Here is a 17,008-nt window from a genome sequence, read left to right as displayed (position 1 = left end):
TACACGTGTTACATGTAGTTACTATAACTATAGGCAAAATTATGCATAATTACATGCAGCTAAACCAAACCTAACCCTAGTAAGTAATTAATATTACTTGGTGCTTAAATGTATAATTACACTATAACAAGGACATCTTGTTGACACGTGTTTAATCTCACAGCGCCTCCTGCTGGACATCAAGCGCGTCACGTGTCACTTTTCTTCCTTTCGCTTCACATTAATCTGCAGATTATTGTCTTGTTTTCTTATTTTATAACTATCATATACAAAATTAGCAATTTTTATTGTCTTTATTAAGAATAACAGCCATTATATGAATACGCATCGTGACTCCCAAAAATAAAAACATGGCGGAAGAAGACTTTATAGCGCCATTTGAAAGACTTTTTATTTAGAGACTTTTAATATGTAACAGCGAATTTCCGCTCACGTCGCGGCGCTGATGACGCTTCCTCCGCAGTTTCCGGTGCGCCTGCTGCTCTCCGCGTCCTGCTCGCCTCACACAGCCGATAATGTTGGGCAAAATAATCGGACAGAAATACGTGTCTATCGCGAAAACATGGTAAGAACACGGTAAAACTCCACACAGCAGGATAAGCGCTCTGATTTATCAGTATTTCCTCTTGATTCATTTGTTTTAGTCGTTTTGTCCTTGTCTCGACCTGACTGTAGCTGCTAAGCTAACGAGCTCAGGTCACGATAACACTGATGAACCCTCTACATCAGTTTATGATGTTTATTTAAGCGTGTATTGTATGATTTTGAATATGTTTCTTTATTGGCATGATTTTATCTAAACAACAGACATCAATACAAATGATAAAAGGTCAGTGATGATGATTAAAATGTTTCCTTTTCTAAACTTTTCAGTTAAATCTAAAGTAAAATAAACAACTTATGATCTTTAACAGCCTGACTGAACTTCAGGGTTTTTTCTTAATTTTTTTTGTTATTATTTATACAATGCTCCTTTAAAGGATTAGTTCACTTTCTAATTAAATTTTCCTGATAATTTACTCACCCCCATGTCATCCAAGATTTTCACGTCTTTCTTTCTTCGGTCAAAAAGAAATGAAGGTTTTTGAGGAAAACATTCCAGGATTTTTCTCCATATAGTGGATTTCAATGACCTCCAAATGGTTTAAGGTCAAAATTACAGTTTCAGTGCAGCTTCAAAGAGCTTTAAATGATACCAGACGAGGAATAAGAGTCTTATCTAGAGAAATCATCGCTCATTTTCTAAAATTTTTTTAAATTATATACATTTTAACCATAAATGCTCATCTTGAACTAGCTCTCTACTTTATTAGAATTCCAGCAGTGTAGACACTGCTAAGTGTATTACTGCCCTCCACAGGTCAAAGTTTGAACTAATTGTTATATACTTGCACTAGCATATTGTGTATGACAATTTAGTTCAAACTTTGACCTGTGGAGGGCAGTAATACACTTAGCAGTGTCTACACTACTGGAATTCAAATAGAGAAGAGAGCTTGTTCAAGATTAGCATTTATGGTTAAAACGTATATAATTTTTAATTTTTTTAGAAAATAAGCGATGGTTTCTCTAGATAAGACTCTTATTCCTCGTCTGAGATCATTTAAAGCTCTTTGAAGCTGCATTGAAACTGTAATTTTAACCTTCAACCATTCGGTGCCCATTAAAGTCCACTATATGGAGAAAAATCCTGGAATATTTTCATCAAAAACCTTCATTTCTTTTCGACCGAAGAAAGAAAGACGAACATCTTGGATGACATGGAGGTGAGTGAATTATCAGGAAAATTTAATTGGAAAGTGAACTAATCCTTTAACCTCTATCTGTATTCTTGCCTTGATTTCTTAACATTATGAATATAAACATGTATGTAACGCTGTAAGGCCTGATATATAAAATGTTTTGCATCATATTTGATACATCTGTCTTTTATGCCTCATAGTTTGATATAGTGAGAATATGGAGCTCAGTTTTATTCAGAGGCTCAAAATGAGCAAATGGCTGTGATTCGGCTGTAGGTAATCTCAGAGTGCTGATATAGAGCCATATTGCACGGCTACGAGTGTAATATTGCATTTATACAACAGTTCGACAGCACGAGTGTGTTAATGAACAACAACAAAGTCTTTAAGAACTTTTCCGCCATGTATTCGAATCTCAAGTTGATATCTTAAAGGAACACTCCACTGTTTTTGAAAATAGGCTCATTTTCCAACTCAGTTGAGTTTTACCGTTTTTTTAATCCATTCAGCCGATCTCCAGGGATGGCGGTACCACTTTTAGCATAGCTTAGCATAGTTCATTGAATCTGATTAGACCGTTAGCATCGCGCACAAATGACCAAAGAGTTTTGATATTTTTCCTATTTAAAACTTGACTCTTCTGTAGTTACATTTTGTGTAGAGTCAAGAGTCAACATTTCATTTTGCGTCGGTCTCGGTACACAATATAACTACAGAAGAGTCGAATTTTAAACAGGAAAAATATTGAAACTCTTTTGTCATTTTTGAGTGCGATGCTAACGGTCTAATCCGATTCAATGAACTATGCTAAGCTATGCTAAAAACGGAGATCGGCTGAATGGATTCAAAAACGGTAAAACTCAACTGAGTTGGAAAATGAGCCTATTTTCAAACAAAGTGGAGTGTTCCTTTAACAGTTGAGCTCAAGCCTCCGTTACTAATTTTAACACGTCACTTCAGAACTAGTAATATTACGTTGAGTCGCTTCATTGCTGCTTATTGTATTATGAGAGAGATTCTTTTAAAAAGCGATATCTTTATCCTTTTAAAAGTTAAGAGGATCACAGCGCTAAAACAACGTCCTTGTTCTGACTCGCTCATAAAGAGCCTTTGCCGCCATCTAATGGTGTAATAATGTAACTTTCACTGACACTATTGACCTTTCTCAATACCAAATACAGCATGTTATTTATATAAAATATTTATTGAACCACAGTATTTTCATTTTGTGTGTTTTTCCCCAAATCGGTGACATGATTTATGAACTTGGCAATAAAAAAAAAAAAAAATTTGAAAGATTTAGGCAAAAAAAATGTAAAATATTTATCCGATACATTTGTACAGTAGTTTAATTTAGTGAAGTAAAAAAATCAATACTAATATATAATATCAATATCTGCCAATAATGTCTTCGTAAAACTAAGCATTTAAATATCATCTTGCTATCAAAGCTCTTTGGTTTTAAAACATATAATGCAATGCAAAACCTTTCTTAAAAGCCTGATGATCATATTTGACTCATGATTTCTCTAAAAAATTATATCTTGGTAATCAAGTAAACCGAAGTTGCTTCAGTCCAGTTGAAATGTTACTAACAATATTAAAGTTATTCTTACATTTATTTAATCACAGAATCAAAAATCAGCATAAAGACACATGAAGCACGAGCTAAAGGAGGACATTTGTACAATTTATACTAATTATAAATGTCTGAGCTATCAATCAGGCGACAGAAGGACTTTAGTAGATTGTGTGCAACAACACAGTTGATCATTGAGAGGCCTTAGAAATGTGCGTATGAAATATGATGCATTAGGCTTGATGTGGATTCTGGTGGTGTCCAGGGTTCCCACGCTTGCGGTCTGGGGTGGAGTCGGAGGTGTTGCTCTCGTCCACTTCACAGACTGGAGGGTGATCCTGGACTACGTTCCCTACATCAACGGAAAGTTCAAGAAGGATGAATAGATGCAGGTTTGTCATGTTTATATCTCATTATACAGTCTAGAGTTCAATAAAATGACCTGAATTCACTTATTTGCATCATCACTTTTGTATAAAATGAAAATCTTTTTTTTGTTAGAATCAGACTTAAAGGGTTAGTTCACCCAAAAATGAAGATTCTGTCATTAATTACTCACCCTCATGCCGTTCCACACCCGTTCATCTTCAGAACACAAATTAAGATGTTTTTGATGAAATCCGATGGCTCAGTGAGGCCTGAGCAATGACATTTCCTCTCTCAAGATCCATTAATGCACTAAAAACATATTTAAATCAGTTCATGTGAGTACAGTGGTTGAATATTAATATTATAAAGCCACGAGAATATTTTTGGTGCACCAAAAAAAACAAAATAACAACTTATTTAGTGATGGCCGATTTCAAAGCACTGCTTCAGGAAGCTTCGGAGCACAAATGAATCAGTGTATCGAATCAGCGGTTCGGAGCGATAAAGTCACGTGATTTCAGCAGTTTGACACACGATCCGAATCATGATTCGATACACTGATTCATTTGTGCTCCGAAGCTTCCTGAAGCAGTGCTTTGAAATCGACCATCACTAAATAAGTCGTTATTTTGTTTTTTTGGTGCACCAAAAATATTCTCGTGGCTTTATAATATTAATATTGAACCACTGTACTCACATGACCTGATTTAAATATGTTTTTAGTACATTAATGGATCTTGAGAGAGGAAATGTCATTGCTGGTTATGCAGGCCTCACTGAGCCATCGGATTTCATCAAAAACATCTTAATTTGTGTTCTGAAGATTAATGAAGGTCTTACGGGTGTGGAACGACATGAGGGTGAGTAATTAATGACAGAATCTTAATTTTTGGGTCAACTAACCCTTTAAGTCAACAAAAACTACATGAATTTGGGTTGTTTTTGCTCCCAAATCAGTCTGAATGTTTCGGTCTCTGATATTGTTTTATGTTCCTGTAGGTCAGTCTCGATTTAGACGGACTGAAGTTGGAGACGCTCTTCACTGCTGTTGATAATGAAACCAATCTGTCGCATGAAACGGACTAGTTCATCAGCGCTAACGAACAATGTGATATTTATTTTTTGGAGCGTTCGATCCATTTCCCCCTCATGATTTTTCAGTGTGGATTCAGTACTCATGAAAAGATCACAGACTCTCAGTCAGAGTCAAATGATGTATAATAAAGAGGTGTTTTTGATGTTTCTATAAAGCTTCACCATTTGTTTCCACTGTAATTATATAATTAATGACGTCATCATGGACCTGGGCTCTGTTGTGTTCTCCATGTCATCTGCTCCGCGGCGGGTTTAATGGTGGTGCTTGTTAATAAATTAAGAAAATAAGTTTGACGAGTTTATGCTTTATGATCATCTTGGTGACACTTCATTTGTGTTCTTGTTACACGTTTCATGTACTTACTGTAGTAATAACAGTAAATTATGCATAGTTACATGCAACTAACCCTGAACCAAACCGCAACCCACCTAATTATATAGTAATTAATATTACTCAGTGCTTAAATGTATAATTACACTGTAACAAGGACACCCTAAAATTAAGTGTAACCATCACCTTTTATACATGTGCATGAGTTTACCAATATTAACATGATTTTACATTAACCTCATTACTATACATAATTATTAGTGCTGTCAAATTGATTAATTTCATCTAAAATAAGTTTATATATATATATATATATTATACACATACGTATATATTTACAAAATTTTAATGTTAGATGCAATCGATTTGACGGCACTAATAGTAAAAAAAAAAAAAAGATCAGGATTGAAATGGATACATTTTTTAATCATGCTTCAAATCTTTTAATTCATGAGTGGCAGATTTATTTTACAAAATGCTTATAAATGATACTATATATTCTATATTTATATTGTCAGATATTTTATGGGCCACTTGCTTTAAAAATATACTTTAAAAGTTTTTTATATATGCTATAAATAACTTTATTGATACAGCGAGTCGATTCTAACTGAATCATATGATCCGATTCCACGAGTCACCAACCATCGCTATCCTTTCTCAAGCAACAATCGACAACCCAGAATTACCACGAACATTTTTTCATGTATCTGTTATTGTTTGGGTTTATTTGAAGTCGATCTACCTGCTTCTACCAGCTCCGCAGATGAATGAACTCCGAATCGACTCCCAGTTCACAGAGAGTCATCATGAGTCAGAAGGTCGTGAGGTGAGCGGATACTAGAGAGCAGCGACCGGCCGCCTTTAACCCTAAACATTCACAGCTTTTCCTTCCAGAGAGACTCCGGGAGAAACATGGAGAGGAAAAGGTGGGAGTGCTCGGCTCTCCCAAATGGTTGGAAAAGGGAAGAAGTGACCAGAAAGTCGGGCTTGTCCGCGGGGAAAAGTGATGTCTATTATTTTAGGTACTGCAGCGGGATTAGCCGGAGACCAGCGAGCCGAGACAAAAAACTGCATTTATTTATTAGTTAACCATTACTAATCCGACCTCAATTGGTGAACTGAGTACTCCAGTACGTTATCATTCCAGATTATTGTTGTTTTGTCGCGCGTGAATTAATTAAACTCATCGTGTTTTGGCATCTCGTGCGAGTTAGCACTGATCGCTAATCTGCGTTAGCAGGCATGCTAACAATGTTTTTGTTTTGATCCTCTCTATTGATTTAGTTTAACTATTGTTTTGTCTTAGTTTAAGTTGAATAAGTATTTTCTTATAGTCTGACTGTCGTTTATATTCGAGTCTGCACTGAATTAATGATAAATAGTTGCTCATTTTAATTGCATAACATTGTGGTAAGTGGTGGAACTGCATACCTGTGAGATTATTAATCACCTCATTAATAATAATAATATGAGTTATATATATATATATATTATATATATATATATAAATAACATGCTAAATAAAAAATAACATGCATTTTGTATGATCTCAATTTTATTAAAATTATTCACATTTTCACAGATTCTGCAAGTGGTTCACATACTTTTTCTTGCAACTGTATGTACCCACCCTATTACGAGGAAGAAAAAAAAGTAACTTAATAGAGACAAAGTATTTTACACATTTATAATAGTAATTTCTCACCGTATAAATTGGGTCTTTATACATATAAATGTATAGCTGCATTTTAAATTTTAATATGGGGGTTCCTCGCATTAGGATAATCATATTTAGGGGTTCGTCGCATCGAAAAGATTGAAAACCCCTGTACTATGGTATCAACAGTTTTTGTAGGCATCTTTATAGTGTGTCTGAAATTATTGTTGTATTTCTTTGCTCAAAAATCCTCCCAACATCATTTTTACATTTGTGTGATTTCTGGGTATGCTCGATATTCATATTCATTGTTCATATGCCATTTATTATTATTGTTGTTTTTTATTCTATTTGCAATAGAATAGAATTTGATGTTTTATTTGTGTGTGTAAATGCACATCTTTCTTTCTTGTTGAATTATTTGTTTAAAGGTTTTCAAGATGCATTGAAACAATAAGGAATGTTTCTTGAACTTTCTCTTCCTTCTTAGTCCAACAGGGAAGAAGTTTCGGAGTAAGCCACAGCTGGCGCGTTATCTGGGAAACTCCATGGATCTCAGTTCCTTCGATTTCCGCACGGGGAAAATGCTTATGAGCAAACTGAATAAGAACAGGCAGCGGATACGCTACGATAACAGTCAGAGCAAGGTGAACATGATCAATAAATCAAATTTTTGTTTGGTTTCTGTGTTGTGATGTTTTTGTCTGGATCTGAATGTTTTATAATGGATGCCTGTTTTCTGTTCAGGGTAAACCCGATCTGAACACGTCACTGCCGGTCCGACAAACGGCGTCCATCTTCAAACAGCCCGTCACCAAGGTTACAAATCACCCCAGCAACAAGGTCAAGACAGACCCTCAGAAAGCTGTTGACCAGCCCAGACAGGTAACGTCACAGCTGGCATGTATAAGGGTCAATGACGTATAAGGATTTTCAACAGGCCAACTTTAAAATACAAAAAATATCTATAATGTTTGCAATTGTTCAAACATTAAGAATGTTGTGTACACATAAATTCATATTAAAATTTTAAATTAAATGATTTTAGTGTCTTTTTTTATCTAGATGAATTGGCCTTAAAAAATGTCATAGGGTGCGACCGTGATTTATCTTAAAATTAATTTATTTCCATAACATGCCTAACAAGTTTTCAGTAATTAAAGTGTTTAGAAACAAAGTTTTTGCAGTTCGTTTGAGATTCTGTAAAGAATGACCTTATATTTTTGTTCTATAACAGAGTTGCCTTCTTAATGTAGTTAACATACTTATTTTTCCTGTTAATCGCATAAAACTGATAAAAAATGTTTTAAAAATACCATTCACTTAAACATACTGTATCAGTGATTCATATTTCAGACACAGAAATTAGATATTTTTAATTCAATACAGTAATTGTTGTTATTATTGGTCGCACCACATGATGTGTGGTCACTCCAAATGACACGAAGACCTTAAATTTCATTTAAAAATCTATTTAAAGAGATCAATAAACAATCAGTTTTATACAAAAAAATAGATTTAAACCAGATTTTATTAATTTCACAGAATTTTCATGAACACAAATTTTATAATCATATATATATATATATATATAATAAATTTGAAATTAATTATTTAATTCATCAAGAACACATTAGGCTTAAAATGATCAAAAGTGACAGTAAAGACGTTTATAATTTTACAAAAGATTATTTTTCCAATAAAGGCTGTTGTTTTGAACATTCTATTCATCAAAGAATCCTGGCAAATAAAATATATCACAGTTTCCACAAAAAAAAATGAACATTGATAATAATCAGAAATGTTTCTTGAGCAGCAAATCATCATATTAGAATGATTTCTATAGGAAAACAGTTTAATATGTTTGTGGAAACTGATACATTTTATATTTCAGGATTCTTTGATGAATAGAAAGTTCTAAAGAACAGCATTTATTTGAAATATAATCTTTTGTAACATTATAAATGCCTTTACTATCACTTTTGATCAGTTTAATGCAACCTTACTGAATAAAAGTCTGTCAAGCTCCAAAATAAAAAGTACCATAAATCAACCCAGTCACCAGCACTGATCATGTTTTTTTGCAGTATGATGATGTTTGACCTTATTATTTCACAGCTGTTCTGGGAGAAGAAGCTGAGTGGACTAAATGCTTATGATATAGCAGAGGAGCTGGTGAAGACCATGGATCTTCCTAAAGGATTGCAAGGTAAACATGGAAAAGAAGCTCTCGTACGTCCTTGTTCCACTGCTGCCTGAGCAATAGAGCTCCTTTCCCACACTTACTATGGCTTAGACTTCAGTGCATTTCTGTTGGCGTGAATGCCGTACTGTGGTTGTGATTTGTGTAATGTTTGAAACGGCAGGTGTTGGTCCAGGTTACTCCGATAAGACGCTTCTTTCGGCTCTAGCGAGCGCTCTGCACACCAGCTCGGCTCCCATCACGGGTCAGCTGTCCGCCGCGGTGGAGAAGAACCCTGGCGTCTGGCTCAACACCACACAGCCTCTCTGCAAGGCCTTCATGGTGACCGATGAAGACATCAGGTACACGCAGATACTGTAGTGAAGTTAAGCATGCAAGTGATATAGGGACGAGCCGATCGATTGGCCGATAATCACGTTGTATGACTCGATTGGTAGACACTAAATTTGGATCATCACTCATCCACCAGGATCTTATTACTTGTTACTTATTCTATGTAATTCTAAATATGTTCATGCTTTATTGTGGTGTAAGTAGTTCTTATGTGCAGTAAATACTCAATCACTTGTTTGGAGATGTTTTTGGACTTTTGATAAACTCAAAAACGTTTGATTGCTTTGAGAAATCAGTACAATATGCAGTTGATATGATTGTGAACAAGTTTATGACATGTCACATATATTTTTTAATAATCATCATGTCAAGCATAAAAAAAATAAAATATCAATAAATTGCATCATTTTTTCTATGGTTTTCTGAGCAGTGTTGTAACATAAGAACCTCCAAACATGAGCAAAATCAAATCAAAATTTGAAAGGTTTTCTATCAAATGAGACCATGTACTTGATGACACCTTTTTTTTTTTTAAGAATTATAAGCCATTGCTTTTAAGTATGCCACTTTGCACACAATATAATAATTTGTTCCCTTGTTTTACTAAATCGCGAGCATGATATAATTCGTTCCCTTGTTTTGATTAACTAAAACAAGGGAACGAATTATATGTTGTACTAAATCATTCATTAGTATGAATGATTTAGTACAACATGCCCACAATTTACTAAAACAACAGTACTAATTCTTAATTCACGGTCACAATATACATATTTTTTCCCCACATGTCAAGTGCAGGGCTCCATACTTTTGGCCCTCTAGTGGTTAAAATGCATGCATTTTGTGGAAGAACATTGTTTTGGTTGTGCTTTACATGACTGTGCTAATTAATAAGACTCTAAGCAATAGATAATGCTTTACAATGAACTCTACATATGGCAATTCATCTGTTCAATAAAACACCTAAGGGCTGGTTCACATCAAACGCGTTTTTGCTTTGAAAAATGTGCGATGCAGGCAGTGGAATGGGGGGAAAAACGCAAAGTTTATACATGGCATTTTAAAAACTCGGCGCTCAAAAATGCATGTCATGCATGAGATGATGAAAAAGATACAAGTGCAACAGTTTTGCATGTCCATCTAGCGCGTTTGCATAGAAAAACAATCTTCTGTGTGAACGGCCCCTTACTCACCTGTTGTATAATAATAACTCCATCTTTGCAATGCTTTTACAACATTTCAAATCCCTCAGTTCTCGCCATCTCTGAAAAGCCTGGCCTATGTTGATTCTTGTTTTATTACGAGCTCTGTCGAGTTCTCTTTTTGCCAGCAGACTGTCCTCTATTCAGCGTTTGTTTAAAACGGGAGGTTGGAAATTTAGCTGCTCCACGTCAACCTTTCTCGCTCATTGTGACGACTAACCTGTGCCACTCCCACACCAGACACGCGTCAAAGTAGACGGAGCAACTTTTCTCTATTTACGCATATGACAAGACACGGGCGAGTGATGTATGATGCAATTTCCTGTGTAAACCATCCTGTCAGGTCTAAAATATAAACACTTATAACAGGCTTACCATAGTGAATCAGGGTAAAAAAAATAAATATATATAAAAATAAATAAAAATAAATATATATATATATATATATATATATATATATATATATATATATATATATATATATAAATATATATATATATATATAAAATTTTTTTTTTTTTTTTTTTTTTTTTTGTTAGGATTGATGTAAAAAAAGTCACATAGTGTACCTTTTACCTTGAAGTACTAAAACTAAATAAAAATGAATAAAAACTATTTTAAACATGAAAATGACAAAAACAAAACAATAATATTAAAACTTTAAAAAGAAAATATATATAAATTCAAAATATTAACAAAACTACATCAATGTTACTAAAATAACACTGGTCTCACGAGTCGTTTCTGTGGTTTAGTTTCAGTAAATGAGTAAATGTCTGTTGTTTGAGTTCCAGATGTTGTTTAATGAACATGACTGATATTTTAATGCTTTTATGGTTCATTGAGATGAACTGAAACATTGTGTTGCTTCCACAGGAAGCAGGAAGATCTGGTGTATAACGTGAGGAAGAGGCTGGAGGAAGCGCTCATGGCGGACATGCTCGCGCACATAGAGGAAGCCGCCATTGATGCGAAATCTCTGAAGGAAGAATCCAACGACGAGGAAATGGAGACTGTATAGCTGTAAGAGCAAGAACAAATCATTCTAACAGCTGATTCTTCAGTTGGGAAATAGATTAATAGTAGTTTTAAATTATACAATGTTTCTTTAATTTTTTGAATGATTGTAGAAATGTGCAGTTTGCTGTAATTTTTCTCTTTGGGGCTCTTGGGACTTTAAAAATTAATTGTATTAGTATTTACTAATACATTTTTTAAAATCAAAAGTTATGTTAACATTAGTTAATGCACTGTGAAGTAACATGAACTAACTAAACAATTGTATTTGTATAAACTAACATTAATAAAGGTTTCTCTTAGCTCATGTTAACTAATGTACTCAGACTCAGATACAAATGTATAGTAAAAATGCAATGTAAGTCGCTTTGGATAAAAGCGTCTGCCAAGTGCATAAATGTAAATGTAAATGTAATGTTAACAAATGAGACCTTACTGTAAAGTGTTAACAATATTTTTAATTTAAAAAAGTCCCAAAATCCCTAAACAGAACAAATACAGCAAATTGCACATTTTAACAATTGTTCAAAAATAATAAAGTCGTTAAAGAAACATTTGTATAGTTTTTAAAACGGTTATTGAATCTAATAATCAAAATATTAAATGTATAAAATCCCAGGAAAAATAAAACAACACAAGCCTATTTTTAATTATTTTGGTATTTATGTGTACAGTAATATTGTGATTTATTTATTTTTTTTTAAATCTTGTCATTATCCTCGCATCAAACACTCACTTTTCCACCTGAACGTTGGCGTTTCTGTGTTCCTCTCGGTCAGTTCTCAGCCGGGTGAACTGATGCCTGCTGTGAACCGGCCACGAGTTTCCACAGACTTAAGAAACCAACAATGATGTAACTGGTTTCACTGCCACGTGTTGTTTACGTGTCTACGTGACAAGTCCAAAAACCATGGCGCATCATGCCGCTCGTTTTTTTGAGAACGTATTTGAATAGAGCCGTCAAAAGTACCGAATTAAGTACCTAGTCAGTACTGAACATTTTAAAGTTGTGATGCTTTGAGCGCTATTGAGTGGATTCCTAAACACCTCTGATTGGCCATTGTGTTCATGTGCTCATCAGATATGTCTGTGATTGGCTACAATGATCAACGCTGTAAAAACATCAATGTTGATAGTCATCAATGACTCTCTTCACCGAGCGTTCACACCGATACACACGGGAGCGCTTGAAAGCAGGCGTCTATTGCGTACTGCTGATAGACGCCTGCTTTCAAACAAAACGCTGCCACTTTCAAATTCAAACACTTCCGTGTGCTTTCAAACGCTGCCGTGCTTCGATTATTGTAGCCAATCACAGACATATCTGATGAGCACATGAACACAATGACCAATCAGAGGTGTTTACGAATCCACTCAACAGCGCTCAAAGTGTCACATTTTTAAAATTTCAGTACCGAAGTCTGTACATTTGACAACTCTATATTTGAATATGCAGAGAAATGTAATACCGTAAATTTATGTAAAATGTAGTTAAAAAATAAAAACCTTACCAAAATTTCTCAATGTTTTTGTTGAATAAAAAGAGGAGACTAAATATTACAGGCTGTTTTTAACAAGCCTCTACGAGTGTTCATGCTTACGGTTGCCAGTTATCAAGATTTTAAATCCCCCAATCAGAGCTTTTCTGTTAAAATGATACATTTTCTGCCTGCGTTTTACTTAATCTTTGCAGTCGCTACACTGCAGAAGAAGCGCAGATGATCTGAAAACACAGACACATAAGTATGCTGGAGTTAGTGTGGTCACGGTACCAAATTTCCAGTAGTTGGTACCGATACCTCGAAAATTTCACGGTTCTCGGTACAAATTTCGGTACCACGGCAAAATCTATTGGAACTATTTTACTATTTTATATAGCCCATTTTAAAAACATTAAATATGATTTGGAGTGTGTTTGTGTGTGTGTGTGTGTGTGTGTGTATATATATATATATATATATATATATATTACAGCTCTGGAAAAAATTAAGAGACCACTCCAAGTTCAGAAATCAATGTTATATATATATATATATATATATATATATATATATATATATATATATATTAGTATATTATATTATATGCTACCTCAATGAAATAAATTTTGAAATATAAAAGAGAAAATAAATAAATAAATGCTCAAACATCCATTGTGTACTGTTGAAAAAACCAGCATATGCTGGTAAGGTAGGTTTTGAAGCTGTATGCTGGTCAAATGCTGGTCCTAAACTGGTCCTGCTGGTCCATGCTAGTCCTAAACTGGTCCTGGACCAGCATAAGCCAGCTCAAACCACCATACCAGCTTCAAAACCTGCTTTACCAGCAAATGCCCATTTTTTTCAACAGGGGTAACAGACGTACGTGTTTATTTTAGCTATTCCATCAGAGAAACAACACACTACAGCCTGTAAAACTATGAAATAAATATTGGTAAATAATGGTAACCTAAATAATAAGAAAGTTAAATATTATTTCAAAAAGCATTCGTTTTTTATTTCCACACAAAGACGCATCATATAGCCAAAGTCCCGTTATTACTTTGATATAGCCGATTACATTTTCAAAATTTCAGTACTGACTTGGTACCGAAGTACAGGTACTTTTGACAACACTAGCTGGAGTTCAGTGATCTTCATTGAGATATTCTGCATAAATGAAAGTGTCATTCAGTCAGTCTGTATTCCTTCACGAGCCACTTGTGCTGCTTACTGTGACAAAATCTGCCATCAAACCTTCTCATTAATGAACTCTAATAAATACAAACATGAAGGTTTGCGGAATAAATGCTCTTACGCAACCTCTGTGTGACAATACAAGTGTTTCCTGCTGTTGTTTTAAAGGGGACCTATAACGCCCCTTTTATAAGATGTAATATCAGTCTCTGGTGTCTCCAGAATGTCTGTGAAGTTTCAGCTCAAAATCCCCCACAGATCATTTATTATAGCTTGTCAAATTTGGGTGTGAGCAAAAACACGCCGCTTTTTTGTGTGTCCCTTTAAATGCAAATGAGCTGGAGCTTTCCAGAAGAAGGCGGAGCTTTAACAGCTCAACAACAACAAAGCTGGAGAATCTCACACAGACAAAATGAGGAAAGTGTTCAGCCTTACATTGTTCAAACTGATGGAGAGACTCAGGAAGAAGTTACAACTTTTAGACGTTTCTGAATGATTAGTGGATAAATTGATGTAGTTGCTGTGGAGTTGATTCAACTCATCCACTAGCATGTGCCGTCATGTTCATCTTTTGTGTTGAATTGACCCTCGTTTGTGAAGCGGTCCGGCGTAAAATGACGGCATTTACAAAAACAACTCTTCCTCTTCTCTAAAGCAGCCCAACATGGCCCCACCCCCTTTGTTAGAGTTTATGTAAATTTTAGGGTTAGTGATGTCACTAAGCTCGTTGTAGTCCCTACCAGCCATTTTAAAGCGATTTCTGTAAAAGAAAATATCTCCTTTGCATTGAACTTTGAGCGTCGTAACTTTGCAGATGTTGTTTATGATCAAACAGCAACATTACACACTAATCATAATCATAATCAATGAACCCTTTAATAGAAATGACTGGAATTACTATTAGGAATTTCATCGTTTCAATTTTGAGCAAAATAATTGTGATTATCAATGTAACCATTATGCAGCATGATGAAAATGTGACCATTTCAAATGACTAAAAACAGGCCAAGGTTGACTGAATATGATAAACTAAAAAGTTAATTTGACAGGAATGAGACTAAATTCTCAGACGTGTTTGATTGTAATGCTCTGTTCTCTCTCTGTGTGTTCGCAGGTAATCGGGAACAACCTGGATGACAGTATTTTTCCTCCCCACAAACCCAAAGACTCAGAGCTGATCCCTATGCAGAAAACAAACCCTCTTCCTGCCTTCCTTCTCTAACTCAACTGTGAAACCATGTTTTACCCGTAACATTTCAAGCAGTTTTTATAAAACTAAATTTGCTTTTTCTCTTAACTTTAACTGCTCTATTTTTGTATCAGTGGATTGAGAGATTTCTGACGTCCTCCATCATGTGACCGTTGGGTTTGAGTGAGGTTTCAGTGCTGTCAGTGTGACGGACGCCCGGGTTTGTTTATTATTCAGACATCGTAAGATAATTTCTTTGTCAAGTCTAGAACATCCGTTTTACAACACAAGTTAGTTTTTTACACAAGCAAAATGCCATGTTTTTATGACTGAGAACTTGGAGATAATGTACTAGTAGTGCAGATTGTTTTGTGATAGCTGGTACAATTATGGTGCTCAATTTCTTTTCTGGTTTATTTACATTTTAGCTTTTGTTACAATGCTATTTGAGCGTAGACATGACATAAGCTTTTACATGGTGCTTTTACGTTTTTCCCTCCCAAGCCTTGTATCCGTTGTATAGATGACATCATTAAAATGAAATGAAAAGTTTTAATGTATTTCTAGAGTCGTCTTTCAGGTGCTTCTGTGACGACTTCAGATTGGATGGAGCTGTTTTCGTTGCTGTAGGAAGCTCATGTGTTGGACATTATGCACTGATGCAGTATGATTTATGATTGTGGACTGAAAATCTGATGGTTACAGTACAGAAATCTGCATGATGCATCTGTTTATTTCCGTTTTGAATTCATGATTTTACACTTATTCTTCACACAACCATGGTTGAATTTAATAATGATTTACTCATACCCTGATATTTTTTCTTAAAAACTTATTACATTATAGTGTCATATTTGAAATATGGAGGGGAGGTGGTTTTGTATGTTGGTTGTCCTTTATTTGCAAGAAAACTTGGATCACATTTGAGGATATAATCCTTGTAGCTGAAGGAGAAATAATTTTGTATACTTGGAAAATAAAGTCTTTCCACACGTCGACATATGCATGTTTTCTTTTAATTTGTGGGAGATGGATGGATGGATGGATGGATGGATGGATGGATGGATGGATGGATAGACAGCCTGATCGAACAATGGATAGATAGATAGATAGATAGATAAAACAATAGATGATAGATGGATAGATAATCACAGAAAACTTTGTTGCTCTTTTGTCACCAATAAATGTTTTTCATGCTTTTCCATATTATTAATATTGAAGTACTTATAAAAGTAAAAATAAATAGTAAAAAGTATACAAGTGAATACATTTTTTATAATATATATTTATGAAATTTTGTATGTAAAAATGATCAAATATAAATTATTTATATATATAAAATTTTTAAATACAAACAATTTCATAAATATATATATTGTGTATATAGGCTATAATATAAATAAACATTAACTTTGAGTAGTCACTTTCTCATCAATTAATGAAATATTTTTATACATATGCTTTTCCAAATTATTAATACCTGTTGAAGTATTTATAAAAGTATATAAGTAAATTATACAAAATTTGTTTATAATATTAATGAAATTATTTGTACTTAAAAACTGGGTCATTTTATATATATATTATATACAATTATCCTGTTTTTTTCCTGT

At 34.3% G+C, this 17,008-nt stretch overlaps 2 protein-coding genes across 4 annotated transcripts; both read left to right on the top strand.

The window, feature by feature from the left end:
• The first annotated feature begins 515 nt into the window (after positions 1 to 515).
• On the top strand, positions 516 to 5,211 carry uqcr11 (ubiquinol-cytochrome c reductase, complex III subunit XI). Its single transcript, XM_067363223.1, has 3 exons — positions 516 to 565; positions 3,587 to 3,713; positions 4,690 to 5,211. Exons 1-2 carry the CDS (start codon positions 516 to 518, stop codon positions 3,705 to 3,707), a joined length of 171 nt encoding a protein of 56 aa, XP_067219324.1. The 3' UTR covers positions 3,708 to 3,713; positions 4,690 to 5,211.
• A 320-nt stretch (positions 5,212 to 5,531) lies between these two features.
• On the top strand, positions 5,532 to 16,395 carry mbd3a (methyl-CpG binding domain protein 3a). 3 transcript variants are annotated; one of them, XM_067362414.1, is made up of 7 exons: positions 5,532 to 5,945; positions 7,267 to 7,423; positions 7,524 to 7,661; positions 8,895 to 8,985; positions 9,143 to 9,320; positions 11,391 to 11,537; positions 15,321 to 16,395. In XM_067362414.1, the coding sequence occupies exons 1-6, from the start codon at positions 5,887 to 5,889 to the stop codon at positions 11,533 to 11,535; spliced, it is 768 nt and encodes a 255-aa protein (XP_067218515.1). In that variant the 5' UTR covers positions 5,532 to 5,886; the 3' UTR covers positions 11,536 to 11,537; positions 15,321 to 16,395. The 3 variants fall into 3 exon arrangements, with proteins under 3 accessions (XP_067218515.1, XP_067218516.1, XP_067218514.1); XM_067362415.1 differs by having other exon boundaries at positions 5,930 to 6,045; XM_067362413.1 differs by lacking the exon at positions 5,532 to 5,945 and adding an exon at positions 5,952 to 6,141.
• Positions 16,396 to 17,008: the final 613 nt, after the last annotated feature.

This window comes from Chanodichthys erythropterus, chromosome 16, assembly GCF_024489055.1.
Source record: "Chanodichthys erythropterus isolate Z2021 chromosome 16, ASM2448905v1, whole genome shotgun sequence".
NCBI classification, from domain to species: domain Eukaryota; kingdom Metazoa; phylum Chordata; class Actinopteri; order Cypriniformes; family Xenocyprididae; genus Chanodichthys; species Chanodichthys erythropterus.
Note: the sequence above shows the minus strand (reverse complement) of the source record. Positions and strands in the feature narration are given on the sequence as shown.